Source organism: Platalea leucorodia (assembly GCF_965183815.1).
Source record: "Platalea leucorodia genome assembly, chromosome: 6".
Lineage (NCBI taxonomy): Eukaryota > Metazoa > Chordata > Aves > Pelecaniformes > Threskiornithidae > Platalea > Platalea leucorodia.
The window spans coordinates 80,508,894-80,531,019 of NC_138828.1; the positions used below are offsets into that span (position 1 = coordinate 80,508,894).

Here is a 22,126-nt window from a genome sequence, read left to right on the forward strand (position 1 = left end):
AAGAGGGGCAGAATTTACCTAACAGGCAAGCTCTTAACAAAGCCTTGGATATCTGATACACATAATGGTCCCAGAGGCATGTTTACTTTGGACTGAGTGAGTGAGTGAAAACCATTTTGGAAGGGCTTTTTCACCTCTAGCGACTTAACCTAACGAGGAGAAAAGTGATGTGGTTAAAGGGCTATTTAAACAACGGCATTAGTGAGCAGATTTAGGTTCTCCAGCAATACTTATATGTATTTGCCTTACACAGGTGCATAAATATGCATTGATTTGTATCACAGGACACATCGCATAGGCAGTGATGAGATTTCAGCCATCCTCTGCTGATGGATGCTTTTTTTAGGGGAACCGTGAGCAAACAGCTGATTGTTTTAGCAGGCTACAGAACTGCCCAGAGATTCGGGACACCACCATTGAGTTCACCAGCTGCCCTTGTCTTCTGCGGAGAGGAGCGTCTGTGCAACAAGGAGTTTGGCTTTCAGGGCTCAGTCCTGTAACTGATTTAGGTGGCTGGAAGAGAGCTAGAGGTGCCTCAGATTTAGGCTGAATGACACTGCTTATTTCTAGTCACAAGATGCCATAAATGCCCCCACCAATTTATCAAGAAAACTGGAGAGAAGCATGAAATAAATAACTCCATGGGAAACCTTCCCATGTTGGACTGCTGCACTGCCTCAAAAGTTCATGTTTTCAGACCCAAATGGATGACTGACCTCATGCTGACAGAAAGGGCTGTCAACACTCGTCCCTTGAAAAAGAGTCTCCCCTTTTGCGCTTTGTCTCCCCGTGGTGATAACCTGAATGGAGATTCACAGATTACGCCCTGCCTCTTTCACGCGATGGGGGTCCTGCTTACTGATCGCTTCCCTCTTTCAACATCCTCAGGAGGGCAATGAATCTTATTCCCAGCCCAAAGAGCACTTGTCAAGAGCTAGGTTGACAGGGAGGTATGTCCTCCTTGGCCATGTTTTCTTGCATTGAATTGTTAATAGCTGAGATGGCTCACCTGAACCCTGCCGGTACCCAGTGCAGCGCCTTGCACAAGAGCAACACAGGCTTAGATAGCACCGTTGCCATTTCAAAAGTGGAAAAAGACAACAGATACGGGAAGTTAGGGCCAAACTGAGGTGAAATTCATCTCTGTGTCACATCCTATATGCTACTGGAGTCTTACTGAGGCTGTGAGATCGACTTTCCAGAGGTACATAGGTAGCTCTAAGCACAGGGAAATGTCCAGCAGGATATTGGGAAGCAGCTGCACAGATCAGGTACACAAATCTCATTGTTTTACATTATAACTAAGGTCCTTGACTTTAATTTAAACTTTTCCCATCTGATTTTAAAGGACCTGAACTCAGTTGTCATGCATTTGCGCCCCTTGGAAAATTTTCTCAAGGTGCTACTGGAACGCATAATTGTCTGCCTTTGGCAATCTGGTTGGCTTGTTGTAATTTCCTTGTATCCATGCACATAGCGTGATGTGGAGAGGTCAAAAGTACCAGCACCCTCTGAAAACCTCCCTGCATGTTTGGGGTGATCATTGCCTTGAGAAACAGAGGCACGTCCATTCAGGTACGTGGTTTAGGCTCCTGACCCTGGGAATCTCAGCCGTCACCTCCCTGGAGTATTGTGAAGATGATAAACCAATTATTTAAGAGCAATTTTCTTCTGCAGGTATTTATAGCACAGTGTTGGTCTTCAGCGTTAACTTCTGTCTTAGAGATGTGCAGACAGCTGCACAGACAGCAGCCGTGCAGGGTACAGTGAGCCCTCTTCAATGAAGTGCTCCTAGGGCAGGGGAGCTTTAGAAAAACATATAGAAAGTATTTAGTTGAGGGAAGGTGGGGAGGAAGAGGCACAGGAAAAGCTGCCTCGTCAAAAAAATGCTGACAAAGCAACCCCATGGCTGAGATTCACAGGTAACACTGATTTGCCCGGTGCTGCTTTGCGTAGCCCAGCAGAGTTTGAATGATGATGTACTGGTTAATGCTGTAGGGAAGGGGCAATTCCAGCTTATGTGAAGCCAACACAATATTGCCATTCACTCCAGTTGGATGTCTCCCTCCCGGTGCGTCTCACGTGCAGCCCGTGCGGAGCACTGTGTGCGGGGATGCCAAGGGAGGGATCTGACGTGCAGGAGCATCCTTCTGCCAAGTTTCCTTGTATCGGGGGGCTCAAGAGAAATCTGGGACCATTGCAGGGAATTGGTATCGCAGCAGAGATAATGGCACTGCAGCCCACAGGCGTCTGTGAAGGAAGTTTAAAAAAAGTCCATATGTATAAAAAAACTTTAAAAAAAAGGTGTGTGATTGGTTTACTTTTTCTGCATATATGAATTCGCAACGAGGAGGCAGATAAGCTCTCTCGGAGGTAGAAAAACATGAGGGCTGGGAGTTTGGTTCCTACCTACTTCTAATTGGGATTATGTTGGCAATTATCAGCCCTATCATTTGGTATTTGGGAAGAAGAAATGAGAAGCTGAACAGCAATAGTGGGCTGCTCCTGCATGAACTATCCTGGCAAAATGCCTTTTAATTTCTTGTGAGCTGCGCCTGCGAGAAGACGGCAGGATCAAGCCATCATCAAGGAAGATTAGGATTTGGAGCCAGGTTTTGGAAATTGTCTCCTATCTCGGTAATGAATCAGACACCTTAGGTGAAATTCGGATCCTACTGAATAAGCATTTTATTTTTTCAGTTTAGCAGGGCCAGGATTTCACCCCTAACTTCAATATATTCGAACACTGCTGTGCCTGCAGCCTGGAGCTAGTTACCAATGTTGCATCCTAAAATTGTATTTCACTTCTTATATTAGTTTTGTATGACCTGATTCTGCTCCCCCTGTAACTGATGGGAGTTCAGATGCTGAGTTCAAGATGATGACAGTGTCCCTCCTTTACCGTGCTGCTTTACAGTATGCCGGTATTTTAAAAGTGCATCTTCTTAATTTGTGTTATTCCTGATAATTTTAGAGTGCAGACTTGGTTTCATTTACATCAGAAATAGGATCCGTTTTCCCTGCCCTGGAAGGAAGACACTCTCAAGGGCTTACTGATATTTGTGTGTTTGACTTTAAGGCAGAAGTTTGTTCCTAATTAATTGAATAAGTGCTTTAATCCCTGGCCCGAGGGCTTCCCATAGAGCATTAGCTGTATTAAGAAGGAAATGGAGTGTAATCCCTTTAATATAAGCACAGGAGAACATGAGAGTTTCACGTTTCTGGAAATAATTTCTTTCCTTGTTGCATCATTTATTCTAATATTAATTTGCATAAAATACCGCGGGGACGAAGGGCTTCTCCTTCTGCCTGACTCCAGTGCTGAGCTGTTGGCAGCACACGACCCTTGCCGGAGCGTTAGCGTCCTCAGGCTCCAGTTATACACTGGTGCGTAACAGGGTGCAGAGAGAAATAAATCTAGAAATTCAGCTTGTTCTGATGGTGCTTGTGAACCCAGGTCCATGACCGGCTCTCCTGTGTGGAGGATCCTGGAGCCGAGATGTCATCTTTCTGACTCATGCATCATCACCAGCACTTACTACTATTTGCATTACTGTAGTGCCAGAGAATCTTGTTTCTGAACCAAGAGCCAGGCTCATGTGTAGCTACAGAAATTGGACTCTGAATGAGATTCAGCTGACCAAGCTCAAGGTTTCTGAGAAAGCAGCTTATTTCATCCCCAAGTATGTATCTACATTGGTCACATGAATTGGGCTAAACGAGCCAGGAAGGATCAGCTCAGAGGGAGATGTCCTCTTTGTGGACGTCTGAAATTAGGTGAGATTAGTCTTGCATGAGGTGGATCCGAACCTGGTTAATGTTTGACATTTTTTAAAGAGTAAATACTTTCTACTAGTTTGGCAGTCCTGTCCCTTCGTGGGACAGAAGACTAAATCTGAGCATCCCCTGCTGTCTTATGTTGCAGGTCATCAGAGGAAGGGGGCTGCAACATCTGGATGGGACAGTTCAGGTATACTCGGCCGCCCTCCAAGACCAAGTGGAGATCCTTGCCTGCCTTATTTCTGCAATGTTTCCTACCCCTCCATGCAGTGAGGTAAGGATGATGTTTTCTTCCACTCCCCACAACGCATCCACAAAGTGGGTCCTTCCCTCCCCTGTTTCCCCATCTTTTACTCCCATCTTTATCTTTAGCAGGAGCTGGGGAGGCTTTGAGAGCTCACAAAAGGCAGGCTTTGTCCCTCTCCTGGCCATATGTCCCCAGCATGGCCGGCTGCAGCTGAAAAGGCAGGTAGCAGCTCCCCAGCTGACTGTGGGATGGCTTCTCCTCCAAGAAGCCCTCACCCCACACCCTCATGGGGAACCCCCTCCCACCAAGGCCTCTAGGGTTCTGGAGCGCGGGTGTCTCACAAAGGGACAGAGGTTTCCCTTGTCCCTGGAAACACTGTGGCCACGCAGCCGCTGGTGGATCCCATTGCACATGTACCCTGTCCCAGGAGGGGACATCTGTGTTCACCCCCCGGCTGGCTCTGGGGCTGGTAGTGGTGGGATGCTGCCATCTCTTCTCTGCTGGGTCCCACCAAGCTGCATCCCCTGAGGTGTCTGGCTCCATATGTGCTGGTTGCTGGGCTGGATGGGTATATTTTGCATTGCTGAAGCTGGGTGAAGTCAATCATACTCTAACTGCCAATTTGGGATGCACAGGGGTCCTATAGCCCCAGCTGAATCCCCTTCTTCCTGCCAGTACTCAACTCCAGGTCTCTAGATCCCTTATCCTTTGGGGCAGCGTGGAGGAGAGGCTCTGGTTTGCTGGTTGCTAACTGAGTGACTTCTTCTCATCCAGGTTCCTGACTCACCATGCTGGACACAATGAGGAAAACAGCACACTCAAAGGTGAAGTACACATGGGACTCTCATCCTCACTGGTGTTTGAGTAACGGGTTTGCAGGGTCTGCCATGCTGGGAAGATAATAGGAGCTGGTGACAACAAGCTTCTGGGTCCTGGCCAAAGGCAGCCACTGGTCTGGCAAGTCCAGAGGGGGAAAAGAGTGAAATGTTAGAAAAAAGGAAAGAGAATATAAAATATATTCTTGACGATAATGGGCGACATTGTTGGCAAGGCACGAGGAGCCCTCCCTAAGGTGCTGTGTGCTGGTGCAGTTATTGGTTCCTTTTTATCACGCGAGGCATGGGAGCGCAGACCCGCGCCTTGGCCGGCCAAGCCGCCCCTGCATGGTAGACATGTTTGTGTAGCAACGGAGATGGCAGTAACACCTTCCATTACCACCCAAGAGCTCATCTCCCCCAGCCCTCTGCTGTGCATTGACAAGTTAGCACATTTAATGCTTCAGTGTAAAAACAGCTCTCTTGGGTCAGCCTGAAGGCTCATCTCACCCGAGTTCCTGGCTCCAGCAGTGCCCGTGGTGGATGCCGAGGGAGGAGCACAGGAAACAAGACATGCATGTAGTCCTTCCCTAAAATCCTCTCCCCGTCTCCATCAGTTTGCACTGCCCCAATTTTCGGTGTTAGGGCAGGTGTCACTGGCTTAATATCCCTTGGCAGAGTTTTCCTCCGTAATTTTTCCAATCACTTTGCAGAATGAGTATTGACATTAGCCAGCACTTAACTTTAAATATGTGATAAGCACATGGGAAATATTACTGAAATAGGAGACAGAAGCGCATGCTGATTTAACCTCAGTGACACTGGACCCCAGCAGCTGATCAAAGTATTTCGGCAGCTTTATACTAGTGCTCTGCCTGGGGGCGTCTGAGCAGTCAGAGGAGGCTTGAGAACGGCAGGAGGAAGGTGTTTGTTGCAAGGGACTGCCTGGGACAAGAAGAGCCCCAGAAACCATTGCCAAGAGAGCACAGGACCGTCCTGGCCACCCTGCTCAGGGCTCAACTGAGCAAGGGGTTGCCCCTCTTGGGCTGGCCCCAGGTGGGCCAGGGGACGGAGGCTGCACCCAGAAGAGCAGCTCATCATCTCCTGAGCTACAAGGGAGCATTTTGGGTTTGTATCACCACTTTTGAAGGCTTCCCTCAAGTTCTAGCAGCTCCTTGTGTTTGCCTCTTCTCATTTCAGCTGACTGTGTCACCAGGCATGTACAGGAGTTCGTACAAGAGAGACTACCAGTGGTGCGAGGAGTACAAGCCACCCAACGAGGAGGACGCGCAGGTACCGTGGGCTTTTCCTTGCTTGGTTCTTTAGCCCGTGGTGCCAGTTCCTCTCTCATGGCTACAGGACAGCCAGAGACAGGGTTGGTGCCGAGGGGGCAGGAGACATGGGTGCCATCTGAACCAGCAGGGTCTGCTTTGATCCCCACCGCTGTGACCCACCAGCAGGTCGCATCATGCCCAAATGCCCTTGGCTTGTGTCCCCATCCCTTCTGCGGGAAATCCCCCTCGTGCCCTCCGGTAATGCTGTTTGGGGCGGGTGATGCTAATTACACTCATTAAGTCGGGGCACTAACGACTGCTTGCTGAACCGGTGCCTAAGCCTTGGACTCCTGTTGCTCCCTGTGGGGCTGATGGAGTGCGTCAGGATTAGACCCATCCCACTACCGCCTTGAGGAGGGGGATTGCATTTGGGATGGAGATGTCTCCTTGCCCTGACACGGGCCTGAGAAGACTTCTGCGGGGAAGCTGAGGTTGTTTTTTTTCTAATCTCCTTGCAGTGCGAGCGACCCCCTGAGCTATTTAATCTGATTTGCCTCGCTCCGCCTGCCCTGGCTTAATTGCTTGTGGCAGCCCGGTGGGGACAGCTGCGGTTTGCACTGGGCCACTGTGGAGAAGTGGCGGGGGGCATGTTCGGTTGGTAAAGTGCTTTGGGCTCATACGCTCACGAGAGAGGAGAAAAAAAAAAATGTTCAGGCTGGGGAGGAAAAAGGGGAGGACAACAACAGAGAAATCATTGTGTGAAGGTGCCCGCTGGCACAGAGGGGCCGTCTGTGGCCACCGCTGCCATCTTCTCCTGGGCAGCAGCCTGGGGAGCCCTCTCCTCTCCTCCCCTCTCGCCTCCTCCTGCCCCGAGGAGCGCTCCCGCTGCCAGCAGCCTTCATTAACGGTCCAGCTCGGGGCTCCCGCTGTTTGCCGGGGCTGGCGAGCACTTCCCGGGCAGCCCCAGCCTTAGGTGGCTGCTCCGCTTCCAGGAGCTGAGATCCTGGCGGGGAGAGCAGGGTTTAACCCTTGCCTGCTGGAGCACAGTTTCCAAGCCATGCGTCTCAACTTCTTTTTCTTTTCTGTTTTTCCTTTTTTTTTATAATTTTATTTTTTTTTGGAAGGCTGCGTGCTTCTTGTGGAGACCCTGATGTATTTTGGGAGATAAAAAGGGAGGGAGAACCTGAGATATGTCTGTTTTCCTTGGGTTGCAGCTCCCTTTGACTCTTTATTGCCTCTTTATTAACTCCCAAGGCCTGCAGAAGAAAGCTGTCCCACAGGACAGCATGATGATGAGGTACTCGGGAGGCCCAGGTTAGGGGCCCTGCTAGGATTTGGTTTTGTTTTAAGAGGATAAAACCGCTTTAAAAAATATGGTGTTTTTTTCTCTGTGAAATTTTGGAGAGTAGCCTGCTCGCAAGGGGAAGGTGGGGAGCTCTGTAGGTTGAGGCAGAAAGCACTGGCTGGTGAGCCATCCCCACCATGGGCTCCTGGAGGCTCCTGTCCCTCTGGAGATGCCTCATAAGGAACTCTGGCCATCCTCAATGGGGGAAGCCCCCAGATACAGGTAGTTCCCATAGCTCAGCAGCCTCCACCTGCCCTACTGTCAACATGGCCAAGGAGAAGCCACCTTGGGGAGAGCCCTGGGGACCTTGGAGGTTCAGGGACAAATAGAAACCCATGGAGATCCAAAACAATGATGAACAAACCCCATGAGGATGGTCCTTGCTGGGCCCAGCAGCCTGGCAGAGCTTACAGCAGGAAAGTCTCTTTCTGAGCCCTTAGAAAGGAGCAGCTGGCTCATGGTGGAGCTGTAGTGTGCAGCTGAAGAGGTGGGAGCCAGCAGACCCCCTAGAGCAGCCATGCCAACAGCCCCATTAGCCTTTTCCCCGACAAGAACCTTGAAGCTGTTCCCTCTCCCATCAGCAAACCAGTTTGTGCTGGGGCTCCCTCCCTCCCTCCTGCTGTCCACCTGGGGCCCAGCAGAGTCCCAAGCCATAAGATGGGCAGAAAGAGAAAGCCGTGATGGTCTGTGCATTTTTAATGACATTTATGGAGCTGATTTGTGGCCGTTGTGTCCCCAAGGGTGCTGACCCCACCAAAGCCCAGCTTTGCTGTGGGCAGATAGCGTTGCTTGTTGATGCTTTAGCAACTGGCCTTCCCACTCACTGCCTCTCTCTCTCTCTCTCTCTTCACATGGGACTTCTTTCTGCAGAAGCTGCAGATTGCAGACTCCCAGCTAAAAGCCAAGGAGTTTGCCGTACCCCAGGAGGAGCGGGTGATGACCTACAGTGACAGCATTGTCTGGCGGGGGAGAGAAATCATCCCAGCACCGAGCATCAAAGCCAGCAGTCGTGCTGATGATGCAGGAGGGAGAAAACCAGAAGGTAGCACCTCCGGCCCCAAAGCCTTGCAGCAGAGAAAGCACTCTACTTCAGTCCTTCCCGTTGCAGAAAGCTACTTACCAAAGTACTACCCTGCCACCGAACTGGCAGCAACCCAGGCAGAGAAATCGGAGAGGCTGCAGGCTCTCGCTGAGCCGGAGAACAAGCTGTCTTACTGCCAGCATCTTCCAGCTGCTGCTCAGACTGCTGGAACAGCAGGTAATTCCCCCACGCCGGCGCCGGCCGCTTGCAAACAGCTGACTGGCCCTATGCAGCTACCCGAGGGGCTGTCTGCCTGGGCCTTTGCCAGCTGAGCTCCCCCTGCCCGTGGTCCACGCTGGCTGGACACGCAGGGATGGCAGCATCCCAACAAAGCATTGGTGCTGGGCTGAGCCCGGTGAGGATTAGCAGTGTGGGCACAGCACCCCTTTACCATGAATATGCAGCTCCCAGGCCAGCTCAAAGCACAGATGTAGTGAGCTGGAGTCTCAGAAACCTCTGTAGAGCCACGCTCGGTTCATGAAGACCCTCTGCTACTAAGGCATCAACGCTGCAAAGTCTTTAAGGGTTTTATCATAGCAACTCCTTTGGCATACAGGGAGATGCAGTTAACTCCATGTTGCAGGTGCCAAACAGAAGCACAGGGAGGCAAAAGGACTCGGTGGTTGAGCGTGTGGGACTTGGGTGGTTCAAGCCCGCAGCCCTTAGTGCCCTTCCGCTAGGGATAACTGTCTGGTAGCAAATGCAGCAAAGGGGCTGGTAGCCAGCCCTCAGCCATGCCGTTTAACAGCTTGCTTCCATGGATTAAAATGCTGATGGAAGTCAGGAAAACAAAATTAGTGGTCACCAAACATCATCCAGCCATGCCCAACCTTCCCAAAGTAGTGGAGAGCTTCCTCTGAGCTCCTGTGTGAGAGAGAAGAGTACAGCATTGCTCAGCAATGCTCCAGGACCAAACAGGAGGACAGGAGCAGGAATATCCTGTCTATTCCCTGAGCTCACCTCTTCCAGCGTGGGACGTTTGTGTCTGCAGCTGATCACCTCAGCTCCCTTCGTGATCAGTGGGGAGAAAAGACACAGCCGTCTCCCGTAGCTTAAATGCCACCTTGAGGATGAGGTGAAGTAAGCCCTGGCAGGTTTTCTCTCTCTCCACTCACTAGGAGAGTCTGGACAAGCAGCTCAGATGGACATGTCTCCATTTGGACAGATGTCCGTTTGGACTGTCCATTTAGACTCTACTTAACATCTGAGGGCTTCAAGCATCTCCTTGCCAAGCCCATCTGAAGCTGTCTTATGCTAATAGCACAACTATTGTGGGTTTTTCCCTTCCTGCTCTACCCCTGTGTAGCCCCGGAGTGCAGTATTTCCTGCAAAGTCTTTCCCTTTCATACATGAACGCCCTGCAAAGGATCTCGGCTCCTTTTAGCGCTCCAGGGCAGCACGGAGACAGCATGGCTCCTTCTACTTACTTCGCATCACCATAAATCCTTCCCCTACTGGCTTCATGAACCAAATCGATGCAAAATTGATGCACCTCAGCAAAGCTCTGCTGAATTGCATGGGTCTCCCCTGTTTTATGCCAGCTGAGGCTCCAACTTGCTGTTGTTGTTTTCTTGCTCCCACCTAAGGGTAGGATTTGGGTGAGTAATTGATGGCGCTTCTCGACTAATGTGCTCTTTTCTTCTCCCATCTCTCAGGGACTTTGCTGCGCAGGCAGAAGCTGGCCCCGGGCTGGGCCACCTACCAGCAATTCACCCTGGAGACGTGCCGGGCAAGGCAGCACGATGCTCAGCAAAACAGGAGCATGATCCTGGGCTCATCTGTTTTGGTGGAAGGTGAGTGGATGGAGGTTGTGGCAGCTGCCCCGTGCAGGTGACTTGTGGCCTTCAGCCTGGCTTTGGGTTTTTTAATTTAATGCAGGAAGAGACTGAGGAAGGTGAAGGGAAGGTGAATGACATGGGAAAGGTCAGCAGAGTTCCCGTAACCATCTGCCCATCAGTGGGGAGAGGCAGGGCAGAGAAAAACAATTCTCTTCCAGAAGAGGCTGGAGCGTTGTAAATAATGTTTCTTTCATCCCAGTTTCCGTATGGGCCACCCCATGTAGCGCAGCCCTGCTCAACGTGGCCTCCCTGGAAATAATGTGGCAGCATGGGAACTGCTGCTGTGACCACTCGGGTTGCATTAACAGCCTGACATGGTCACGCACGTGTGAAATACCTGTAAGCTCAGCCTCAGTGAAAACAACCAAAATACTTTACTAATGAGTCATTAAAGGAACGTGTCATTTTTAAAATACACAGAAAATGTGAAACATCTACAATCGGCAGCTCTTCTTTACGCGTCCTCCCTGCTTTGTTGCGAGAGGTGGCAGCACGTTTCTCCGCAGGCAGATCTGCTCAGTCAGAAGGGCACACACACAGGCTATTAACATACAGACGGGGCATCTCTGGAGAGCACGATAGGAGACGGCACCCCTTCAAACCAGCTCCTATGGGGACTTTTGGGGAAGATAGCACAACAGATGCGATGGTCCTCACTTGGGGGTTAAGCAGACCCTGGATCTCTTCCCTGGTTTAGTCTCTGATTAAATAAAGCAGAGACGTATTGCTCTGGCATGATGAAAGAGAAAATCTAGACAGTAGGAGAAAATACATACCAGCTGACACATCAGTGTCCAGAAGGGAAGAGCACAAGATATCATTTCCAGATCTGCCTTGTGTGGCTTCCATCATACATAAAAGGCTATAGAAAATAAAGGCTGAATAATCTTGTCTAAAAGACCTTATCTACACCAGGGAAGCGCTTCTTGCATTTTCCCTTTGCTAACCCTTCGATCGTGGTAGCTCCAACAGGAGTGCTGAAAGCACAAACGGCCGATGGAGCTCAGGAGAAGGGGGAACAGTCAGACTGTGGGATACAGGAGACCGAGACCCAAAAAAGTCTTTCAATTATTCGGACTCTCTTTCACTAGAGTGCTTTGACCTTGACTGGAGAAGTACCTACAACACAGATTTCCAGCGCTGGCCGGGAGCCCATGGTGGATACTGTAAAGCAAATAGGAGCCTTTCTCACATTTTCCCTGAAGATGAGCACTTAAACCAGTAAGGGGGAGGTGGGCTGGGGGAGAGGGTGGCTGGTGGGACTGGGGACAGGGTAAGAGTAGGGCAGGGAGGTTTTGGAGCTGGTGGGGATTGGAAGGTGTTTCTCAAGCGTATTTCTCTGCATCCGTGTTATGCAATGAGCTCAACTGAATTCCCTTGGGGCCAAATCCTTTCTTAAGGCCTGCTCAGCCTTTTCTTGAAAAGTTTTGCAGTGGGGTTGATAGGAGTGGGGAGACTTCTTCTGGGGCAACCTCTGATACATCCCTGTGGAAAGAAGGTGCTGAGGTCCCTGTGGGGCTGGGGGAGGGAGGCACGTCTCAACATTTCCATGCCCGGGCTTCCCCTGGGAAAGGGCTCTCTCAAATCAGACAAGGCAGGAGCTGTTTGCAACATGACTCATCTTCACACTATGAACAAACAGGCATAAACTGCTCCTGAGCTCTCATTTCTCACCGGAAAGGCAATTCCTCCCCGCTGCCTCATCCCCCCACCTCCCCCTAACACACACATATATTTCAGCTCTGCACTGAAGTCTCGATTTTGATCTACGATCCTAGAGTTATGTGTGGGCTGGAGACCGAGCCTGCGTAACGGTTGATCTAGGTGGGAGATTGGTCCCAATGACAGCCATGTGTGTCGCAGCATCTGCGCCGCTCCTGATGGAGACAGGCTGTTCCCCATCTCCCCCATGCCCTCGACATGTGCTTTCATTTGCTCTATGCTATATCCCGGCTGGGTGGTCAACTGCTGCGGAAGGGGAGGCAGGTCCTCTCTTCTGGTGCACCAAGCAGAGGATGGAGGTCCTCTTCTTATCCCCTTTTCCATGTTTTCCACAGGAACCGCTGGGTATCCGAGTACAAGGACAGCTACAGCATTTTCTTGCGGAAAAAATCGCAAATCCCCCCTGCGGGGCTGTGCTCTGGGCTGTGCGTTGGGAAAGGGATTGCGATGGACACAGCCCAGTGAGTGGTGCTACAGGTGGCCGTGGTAAGTACCAGAATTACCCATTTTTTCACTGAGAGCTAGGAGTAATGGTGAGATTTCATGGACTGAGGCAGTGGGAAAAAGTACAAACAGTTGTGAGACCTGGTACAAACTATCTCGAAACCTGAGGTAAAATGGTAAGAGCTTTACTGCTGAAATATTCTTCTGCGTAGCAACATTTGTCCCTGCTCATTGCAGGGGAGTTGGACTAGATGACCTTCAAAGGTCCCTTCCAACCCAAACTGTTCTATGATTCTATGATTTTCTGGGCTCCTAAAAAGTGATTTTCCAACCAGATCTTATTAGAGACTAGTTTCTCCCACAAGGGTGGTCAAACACTGTCTGGAGACCAGAGAGGTGGGGGAAACACAGGGAGATGTTCACGAGGTGATGAGATAAGGTCTGAGCAACCTCATCTAAGCTGGCCTTGCTGGGACAGGACACCCACATTATTCTATGATTTTCTGATTTATTTTAGGATATGTTACCTGTGCTGTTCTGTGATTACAGCTCCTTGGCCCTCCAAGCTGTCTGTGTGGTATTGTCCATCACGATATGTGTTCCATCACCCCGGAAGCCTGGAAACCTCCTCTCTTCCAAACTCACCACCATATTTACCAAAAACCTGTGAAGTGTTTGGCATAGACCTTTTTAAACACATATTACCATTAAAATCACCCAAGAACCCGAGCTTTTATCACTGTCAGAAAGAGGCTTTTTTGGGGACAGTGCGGACTACAGAGCTAAAATCACTCAGGCAGTTTCAGTTTATGTACTTTAAAGAAAACTTACCAATAAACTTTGTCTTGCAGCAAGAAGTAGTGTGTTAAACAGCATTGCTTGTGTTAATCTACTCTTTAAAGCCTTGTGCGCTTGCAGGAAGGGAAATACCTGTGTTATCCAAGGCAGCTGAGCACCAGCCTTGCAGAGCTCCTTCCCCTCCTTTGTATTTAACACCTTTTTCCAGGGTTTGGCCACCAGTTTCAACTAATGCTGGGTAAGCTGGAATTAAGTTTGCTGTGTCTGTTTGGGAGATTTCTAGGTTTTCTGGAAGGAGCAAGGCTGCTCCCAGCCTGAAGATGGCAATGCAGAGCCACTGATCCGAGACCTGGGAAGGGCTGGTGTCCCCGGGCAGGACCGTCCCCATCACAGCCTTTCTGCTGAGCTTTAGTGGTCTGACTCTGAGTCTTCTGAATTGATGCCAAAATTCGCCTGGAGTAGATGGTGTAGAGAACTCTCTCCCTAGCGCCTAAAATGTATTGCTTTTAATGAGACATCCTTGTGGTATTCAGCGATATGAGATTCTTAACAGGTACGGCCAAAATATCAAAAGATAATAATAATGACAACACATAACTTATTTTACAGTAATATCAAGCATACCTAGACCTGATGGTGACAGGGACTATATAGGGACTATATAGGGACTATATATCCAGAGCAGCGCGCTGGTCCCTGCCCCAAGGAGTTTATCCTCAAAGGGAATCACCTCTTGCTTCCTTAAACTCTGCGGGTGCTTCAGCCCATCGCCACTTACCCATGACAAATTTTACCATTAACTTGCTGCAGGACCTTAGGAAAGCCATGTGCATGGCTGTGTTTCCCTGCGGGAGGAGAAGCATTGGGGGATTCTCAAAATGATGTTTGGCAAGGCCAAGCTCCAAGCAGATGATACAGGGAGGTACAAGGGTCCGGCGTTTCTGCAAAGCTGCCCCCTCTCCCCGCTCTGGCACGGGACGTTGCTGATCACAGTCCATGCGGCGTTTGGGTGGCATAAGGTATTTCCACTGTAGCTAAGTACAACTGGACTAGTACCTGCAGAATTTGGTGGGCAGAAACAATGAAACTGCCTTTAACATAAAAATAGGTAAAAATAATACTCGCTTACATCAGAGACTCCTGAGGAGACCCAGACATTTGATTTCCTTAGGGAATGAGGCCATGAGAACAGAGATGTTCTTAATGGGACACACACTTTTGCACCACTTAAAATGAATCCCATGGCCTCACCGATAGGTTTCTCTTCTGAAAAAACGTCATTATCCTGCCTCCCTGTGCTGGAGGCACAGCATTGCTCCTCAGCAACAGTTTGTTGCACTGACAGCAACTATGTCTAGTCAAATGCTTAGGGCACATATACAAGGTAATTTCAAGTCATCCTCAGTAGGTAAAAGTTATGTTGCTAGATGCTAATCAAAACGGGCAACCATGGTGGAAACAAATGGCTGAATCAGAATATATGGTTGTGATACAGCCCGTCAGGCGCACTAATGAAGATATTCAGTCAGGCAGATGGATGCTGGATTTGCTAACGTTATCTGTAGCTGTGCACCAGGGAGAAGAAAGCAAGCTGCTGATATTGAAGATAAATGTCCTTCCTGGATATTCTGGCAGGATGCTTGTTTAGGCGCTTGCCAGCTTTGGAGACCAGGCTTAGAGACAGGGCTTTCGAAACCTGCGCTGTCACGGTTCAGCCCCCACACCCAGGATCCAGGCTGTTGCATCCCCATCTCCTGCCATTTCTCTTCCCAGAATTACATTTATTTTCTTTCAAACCTTTGCTTCTCCATCCCTCATTGCCCCTTCCCAATACTGGTCTGTCTGACATTGGCAGTGATTGCTGTTAATGCTTGTTTCCCCCCCAACTCCCTGCTATGGATACGGAGATGATCCCAAGGCAGTTCAAGCACATGAAATGGTGGGCAGTGGTCAGCACAGTGCAAAGTGTGGCTTCAACAAGCTCTTACACCGCCCCAGGGAGTCACGACTGTGTTGTAACAGGGGACATTTGGGCTGCATGCAAATATATCCAGATGACAGAAGGGAGCAGCCACTGAGACAGCTTCCCCATCTCCCCAGTGCCCCCAGTGATGCTCCCATTACCTGGTGGATGAAGCCTCTTCATGGGAGTGACAGAGGTGTAAAATCAAAGAATGCTGAGGTCAAAAAGAGGCGAGAAGCTCTAGGTAATGCTGGCATTACCTCAAAACCGTCCGTTTTCAGTCCTTTCTCTGCACAGCCCTGAATTACCCGCTTGGGCTCATGGCACCAGATAACACCAGCCATGAGCTCAATAGGATTCAAAAAGGGATGAGGTGTTTGTATGGACATCAGGTTTTACACTAGCAACAAAGTCCAAGGGAAAAAAAAAAGCCCATAACAGCACAGAGAAACAATCTGGACCTGAGTCAGATTGTGGCTGGTGCAGATCACAAGGTATTTTCGAGGAGCACGTTGACCCGTTATTGCTGTTGTTGACCCTGGGGATATATCTCCAAAGCATTTGCTGCTGCCTTGTGTCTGAACATCCCTGGATGGAGGCTGCTCTGATCCACCAGTTGTCGGGTGGGAAACTCACTGGAGCCACGAGAAGGATGATCCACTTCAAATCCAAGTGACAGCATCCACAGAGCAGTCAGAAATGCGTTCCCTCTTAGGATGCCAGGTCACATCACAAGATGCACAACCCAGTGAATGCAAATTTTGCAGGTTTTCTCCCCAAGGCACAGCTTAAGGGAAAATAGCTTTTTGGTAAGGCTGAAGTGATGCTTTTTGTGTGAGTGCCTTAGTGCCATCTCCTGGGTGGAAGGGGAAATTCTCATTTTGGAGGTGCAGCATGTGGTCCCAACACCCTTGGCTGCGCAGGTTCAGTCATTTAGCAACTGGGTGTGCGAGCATGGCATCAAGATACCACACTCTGCCTCGTCCTGCTCCATTGCTAAATAAATGTCTTCCTTAGGATATGTAAGGGAGGTATCTGTTCAGGGAAAAGGATGCTCTGGATTCATCACCACCATGAATTTTCAAGTAGCGTTTTCCATCTTTCTTTTGTCTTTTATATTTCCCAGCAGGGAAGAACAGACTGAATGCTGAACTTACTTCATGCATCCTTTATGGGAGAATTCATTCAAAATGATCAGAGGTTAATCCAATAATGACTATTTCTCTACTTTGAGGCTTTCTAGATCTCACCACAAATTATCTCATTGGACATTAGAGGTGTAAAACCTCCTTGTTCAATAGTTTAATGAATTAGGCAGTGCTGAAAGACAGCCTAAAATATGTCTGTGGCCGTGCTCATCCCCACTACAGAACATCTACTTCACCAAGGAATGACCCAAACCTCAAATGTGGTTGCTGCTGTCTGCAACTTGCATGGGAACAGGCAGAAATCGCCTTGCAACAGCTTCATAAAAGCTTCCTTGGAAGAGCGTGGTTAGGAAGAATGAGGGGTTTGTGACAGAACAGACATAAATTTTCAGAGGTTTTTGTACAAACTTAATTAGAAGCCAAATTTAGCCCTGCACAGTCAAAACATTGGTGTTTGGGATCTCATTGCTATAATGTGAAATTCGTAAAAGAAAAGTGCCTGCAGTAACACTGCTTGGACACCTACGCTGCTCTGCAAACAGCATTGCTCACTGAAAGCCACCGGTTCCTGGAAGGCTGCAAGGACATTCAAAGGCTGATCCTCAGCCCCATCACCAAGCAATCAACTTTTCCTCCCATTTCAAAGAAAATTCTTCCCGTGGCCACCACCCAACCTGGCAATTATGCAATAAATCGCTCAGTATGTGCTTAATGTTAAGCCTTGTAAATAGTCCCACTACTCTGTTTGGCACTTCATAGTCAGAGCAAAATAACTTTGAGCACATCAACAATCACACAGCTTCAATGGGCTAAAAAGCAGAATTCCCATGGGTCACCGTGGAGAAGTGTAGTAGGGGACTCCACCAGTGCAACATCTCAGATCTCTTAATTGCAAGACAACTAACCGTGTGCTTAAAGCTAGTGTGTTTTTAAGAGTTTTGTTGGAACAGGTTCTTCATGTAATGTTTTATAATGTAGCGGTCATGGAGAGGGTGAGGAATGCCCTTCTTCAGAGGGGGCTGAAGTAGCAAGAGTTAATGGTGCAAAACACCATCTGCTGCAGCCAGGTCTCCTCTGGTAAGTCCTGCCCCTGGCTCAGCCACCAACCTGACCAGAAATGATGAGCAAATGGAAAGAACTAGTTAATTAACATATTGCACCAAACTATGATTTTTGTCAAGGGATGATGATTAAACAAAGCTTTGGGAGTAGTGTAGTTTTAATGAAACTTTCTTGGACCAATGATGGAGTTCAAAAGAGATGGAGAGAAAGAGAGAGGAGAAATGAGAAAGGCTTATTGTGAAGTAACGGGTGGCTTGGCAGTCGAGAACAAAAGCAACTGTCAGCCACGCCTCCCAATTTTCCTAAAATCAAGTCTTTTGCTTTCCAACCAGCCTCGCTTGGCCTTGTGCCTGTTTCCATGTTGTTTCTGTGTGGCAGCTCAGGTTCTGATAGTGTTCGGGACCACATCTGCTGGGCTTGAATGTGGGACGCTACCTTCACAGAAATTCGTAAGCACTTAAGTGGTCTTCACTGCCTTTATTTGAGCTTGCTTAAATTTGGTTTGGTTAAAAACTACATGAATCACCCAGTAGAAAATGAAAGAGAATGTATTACTGAGATGTAATGAGTCCATTTATGGCGTACAGATCTCCCCGACACGGCCGCAAAATAAAAATGAGTTTAGAGTTATAAATGACTACATGATGATGACAAAAGTCTTCTACATGCAACTGCTTGGCCTGTGCTCAGCTCAGAGACAGGTACCAAATGCTTTGCCTCAGTTCTCCCTCTTTTGGAAGAAAACACGCATGCCTGCTGTTGGGCTTGGCACTGGCACCTCTGCGTGCTTCGTGGTCAGCTTGCACGTTGCGTGCTGGATTTGCCTCCATCAGATATAAGCCACACTAGTAAAGCTGTTGGAATTTTCCACTGATTTTTTTTTTTTTTTTTAATTGGAAATGGCATATTCTGTAATACTCACATTTTGATTTTGCCTGTAGTTTTCAGTTCTCCTTTGATGAGATCAAAAAGAAATGTTTCAACCAAAGGCTGGGCTGACCCCAATGTTTTAGTTTCCTCTTTAGCTGCTCAGTCACTGGCCCTTGAGCAAATTGTCTTTTGGGTGGCCTGAGCCTTCCCTTTACCTTGCAGGTCTTGCCTGGTGCAGAGGACACATCTCAGGTATGCTGGGATCATATGGCCTTCCTAAGACCTAAGCATTGCCACGCTCCCAGCAAATGGTGGTGGCATCCAGCTAGGTCTATCCTCCTAAGGAGGAGCCAATCTTAAACTGAACTAAGCCTATGTAAAATATTTCCTTTTTTTTTTTAATGTTGTCAAATTGAAATGTCCTATAATATTTGTAAATTTGTTTCTCATCCTTCCATGGCCAGCTGGAGACATACAGCTGTATGTGTTACTGAACAGTAAAATGAGATGCCAAAGCAATATGAAAAAGAAATGGATTTTATTTCTCTATAGGCTGCATATCTGGGGAAAAGATTCCCACAGATAATACATGTCTCTTGGCTGGGTTGCTGATAATGAGCCAATTAATTAAATAGGTCAACAGGGCAAATGGTCACATCAGAAAGCTCCTGCTCTAATCAACGTGTGTGAGTCTTCCAGCCTGGCTATGCCAACTTGTCATTCTTTCAATCTTGGTTCACAGTATGAGATTTCACTCTTTTTACCCAAGGAATGTGTGTATAAAAGACATAAATAAATACAAAAAGTGAAAACAAGCACTTAAGTATTTTATTTCAATCAAGCTGTCTTGAGTGTCATGTAGGAGAGCAGATACAGGCTGAGATTTCCTACTGTGTATAATTACCTACACCCTCTTCAATTCAGCTGTGACACCTTCTAGCGAAAACCTAATTTACCTGGAGGGCCAGATCAGCTGCATCGCACCACATGTGACAGAATGTCTCCCAAAATCAGATGGCATTTCTTGCTATGGCATGGTCACCCTTGTGCATTCTTGCAGGGACAGGTGGGCTCACGTACCCTGAAAGCTTCATCCAAAGGCTATTGAAGATCCTGGAAAGATTTCCAGTTATTTCGAGAGGCTCAGACTTTATAGCACTTGAAAAAAATTAGTGAAAGGAGCCCCCCACCATGGCTCTTTGCTTGCAGTCCCACAGCTGAAAGTGCTCACCTTCCCCATTGCCCTTAAAACCAGTAAAAGCAATATTGCTGCTACTAATGCCAGCCTGCAGGTTTTATGCTAACTGTGCCTTATGCTAGCTTTGCAAGACGCCACTGCTGAGTTAGCCTTGTTTACATGATCATGCTGCATGGACTGGTGCTGGGTACCAAGTGTGATGGGCTAATAGCAGAGCCCTTAAAAATGGGGGCACTGGCTCAAAACAGAGCCCTCAAACCTAGAAACAACCTCCTGAGGCTGTTGGAGAAGTATAGCTTTGGGAACTGGAAGAAACTGCTTCAAGTCTAGCAAAGAAATGAAGAATTGGTGAAATAAAGGAAAAATAGTTGAGCAGCAGCTGATGCGCCTGGGGAATAGGATGTCCTCTGAGTCCATGCACCGCATAGGGGCTGGGGCAGAGGCTGAGGGCTGCATAGAGACTTGGACATCTTATACAAGGGTGACACCTTGAGCTTGGAGGAGGATGAGGGCTCATTACAGGGGATTAAGGTCCTCGTGGGATCACTGAAGCAGCGAGCATGCTGCCTGCCCCAGGGACCCTGATGTTTCGAGGACTTTTTGATGTGAGGGAGGATGATAGAGGACTTGGTATAGTGGTACATGTGCCTGAGTCAGATGCTGGTGATGAAACTCTTAGTTACATCAGCATATTTATGCCTGTGCAGTGCTGCCTTTAAACCCAGCCAGGGCACATACAAGGAATAATAGATATTCAGCAGTCGTGTTGCTTGCATCAGTTTCCTGTTTGCCTAATACAAAGTAAATGGTTTTTATTCCAGATGGAGCCAGTCTGAGAAATGCCAGCTCTGATGCTTTGGCTTTACATACAGTTCTTTCTCAACCCAATATTGTGTTTGCAGGAAAAACATCAAAGCAGCATTTCTGCAATCCTTGGAAGTTATCTAACTCCAGTCCTCTCCGGAGGTCACACTGAAAGAGGTGGGACATGAAGGAGGAGGAGATTATGGAAAGACCACACGGAGTTCTTCTGTTGACTAAGAAAGGGCTGGAGGGCTTAGAAGAGGGTGGTGGTGTAGATCTGTGGGATGGAGAACAACTTGGAGACCCCCAGGCAGCCAAGAGTGCCTGCGGGGCATGGGGACCAGCCCATCCTGGTTGGGATCGGGGCACGGGGTGTCAGGCGAGTGTGAAGATGGGGCGTTTTGTGGTTTGGGGAGCAAATTGCTATAGGTTAAAAGAAGTTTGGGAATAGTCTTTGAACTGGAATTAGGCCTTCTCTGTTCGCTGACACATTTTTAGCTTTTAAGGAAAGCAGAAGAACTTGAGAAAAGACAATGCGCAGTCCTCTGGAAAATTATAATGGTCTTTTTCCATTCGTTTTTGACCTAATCTGATCATCCACCTTTCCCAGGGCAGAGTCAGCTGGCCCTATAGCCAGCATCATCCTACCCATGCTAGCATGTGGTGTTTGGTGAAACCCATCTGCATTTTTAAATGGCTTTGTGGCCAAGACATTTTTTCATTCTCAGTGAACATTGCACTGAAGGGAACCCTCCCTCCCCCCAAATTTTGCCTCTGGGAAGGAAGGGGAAAGTGCCCAAGTGTGAGCCCCAGACTCTCAGGCCTGCAGCTGCTGGGGAAGGAAGGACTGGATGGATTGGGGATGCTCCTGGGGATGGGGCTTGCACAACAGGACAGAAATCTCAGAGGCTGGAGATAAAACACTCCCGCTGAGTCACCTCAGCTCTGCAATGCAGGTGCCTTCCCGTTGCTGTATTCCTGACTGTTTTGACCACTCTTCTAGGGATGACCAATGTGTGAGTCATCCCCTCATAAAGCTGCTCCTGGATTCACGTTCTCCACGGTTACTGCACATTCTGTAATAGATGTTTTCCTATTCAAGCACTGTTGGGTTTTTTTCCCCTTGGAGATGACAGGAGCTCACTCCTCTGTCCCTTGATCACTCAAAACCTTGACCAATATGAATAATTAATAGTCTTATCTGGGGGATGACATTGAAAACAGTTTTTTTGTTGTTTCCACATTTAAACAAACCATGGAGAATTGGTTTAAAACAAATCCTGAAGGCACATCTATGCTGCTAAATGAGAGGGCCAGGGAAATCAGCTGAAGCACTGGACCACCGTGGTCCACATAACTGAATCGGTGGCTCACTCCACAGCTCTCCAAGACAAACCTTCTATAGCAGATTAGCCTTAATTAATGTGGATAAAATCCAGTTCCAGCTGCGCAGCCTTGTGGCCAGGGTTTGGCCTTGGCCGTTTTTTATTTAACACCGTGTGTATATACATTTGTGTGTATGGATGTACATAGACGTGTGTGTCTCGACCTAATTATAGGCACAATGCTGTATTTGCAGGAAAAATAGCATGTGCACCCCACGCTCCAGATGTCCGGCATCCAAAGTGTCCAAGTTACAGCTCCTCTTAATCAGTCCCTCGTGCATCATACCATACCTCCTGCACCCAGTTACCATCTGCCGTTCATCCATCATGAACCTTTCATTAATACAAGTCT

At 48.4% G+C, this 22,126-nt stretch overlaps 1 protein-coding gene across 1 annotated transcript in view; it reads left to right on the forward strand.

Moving 5' to 3' along the window:
• The window catches only part of LOC309592491 (uncharacterized protein), a gene marked incomplete at both ends in the record, with an annotated part of 67,764 nt that overhangs the window by 12,394 nt on the left and 33,244 nt on the right, over window positions 1–22,126 (forward strand). The window contains 5 exon segments of the mRNA XM_082315917.1: window positions 6,043–6,135; window positions 8,332–8,503; window positions 8,570–8,719; window positions 10,198–10,335; window positions 11,472–11,601. Coding sequence (XP_082172043.1) covers window positions 6,043–6,135; window positions 8,332–8,503; window positions 8,570–8,719; window positions 10,198–10,335; window positions 11,472–11,601 — 683 coding nt within the window.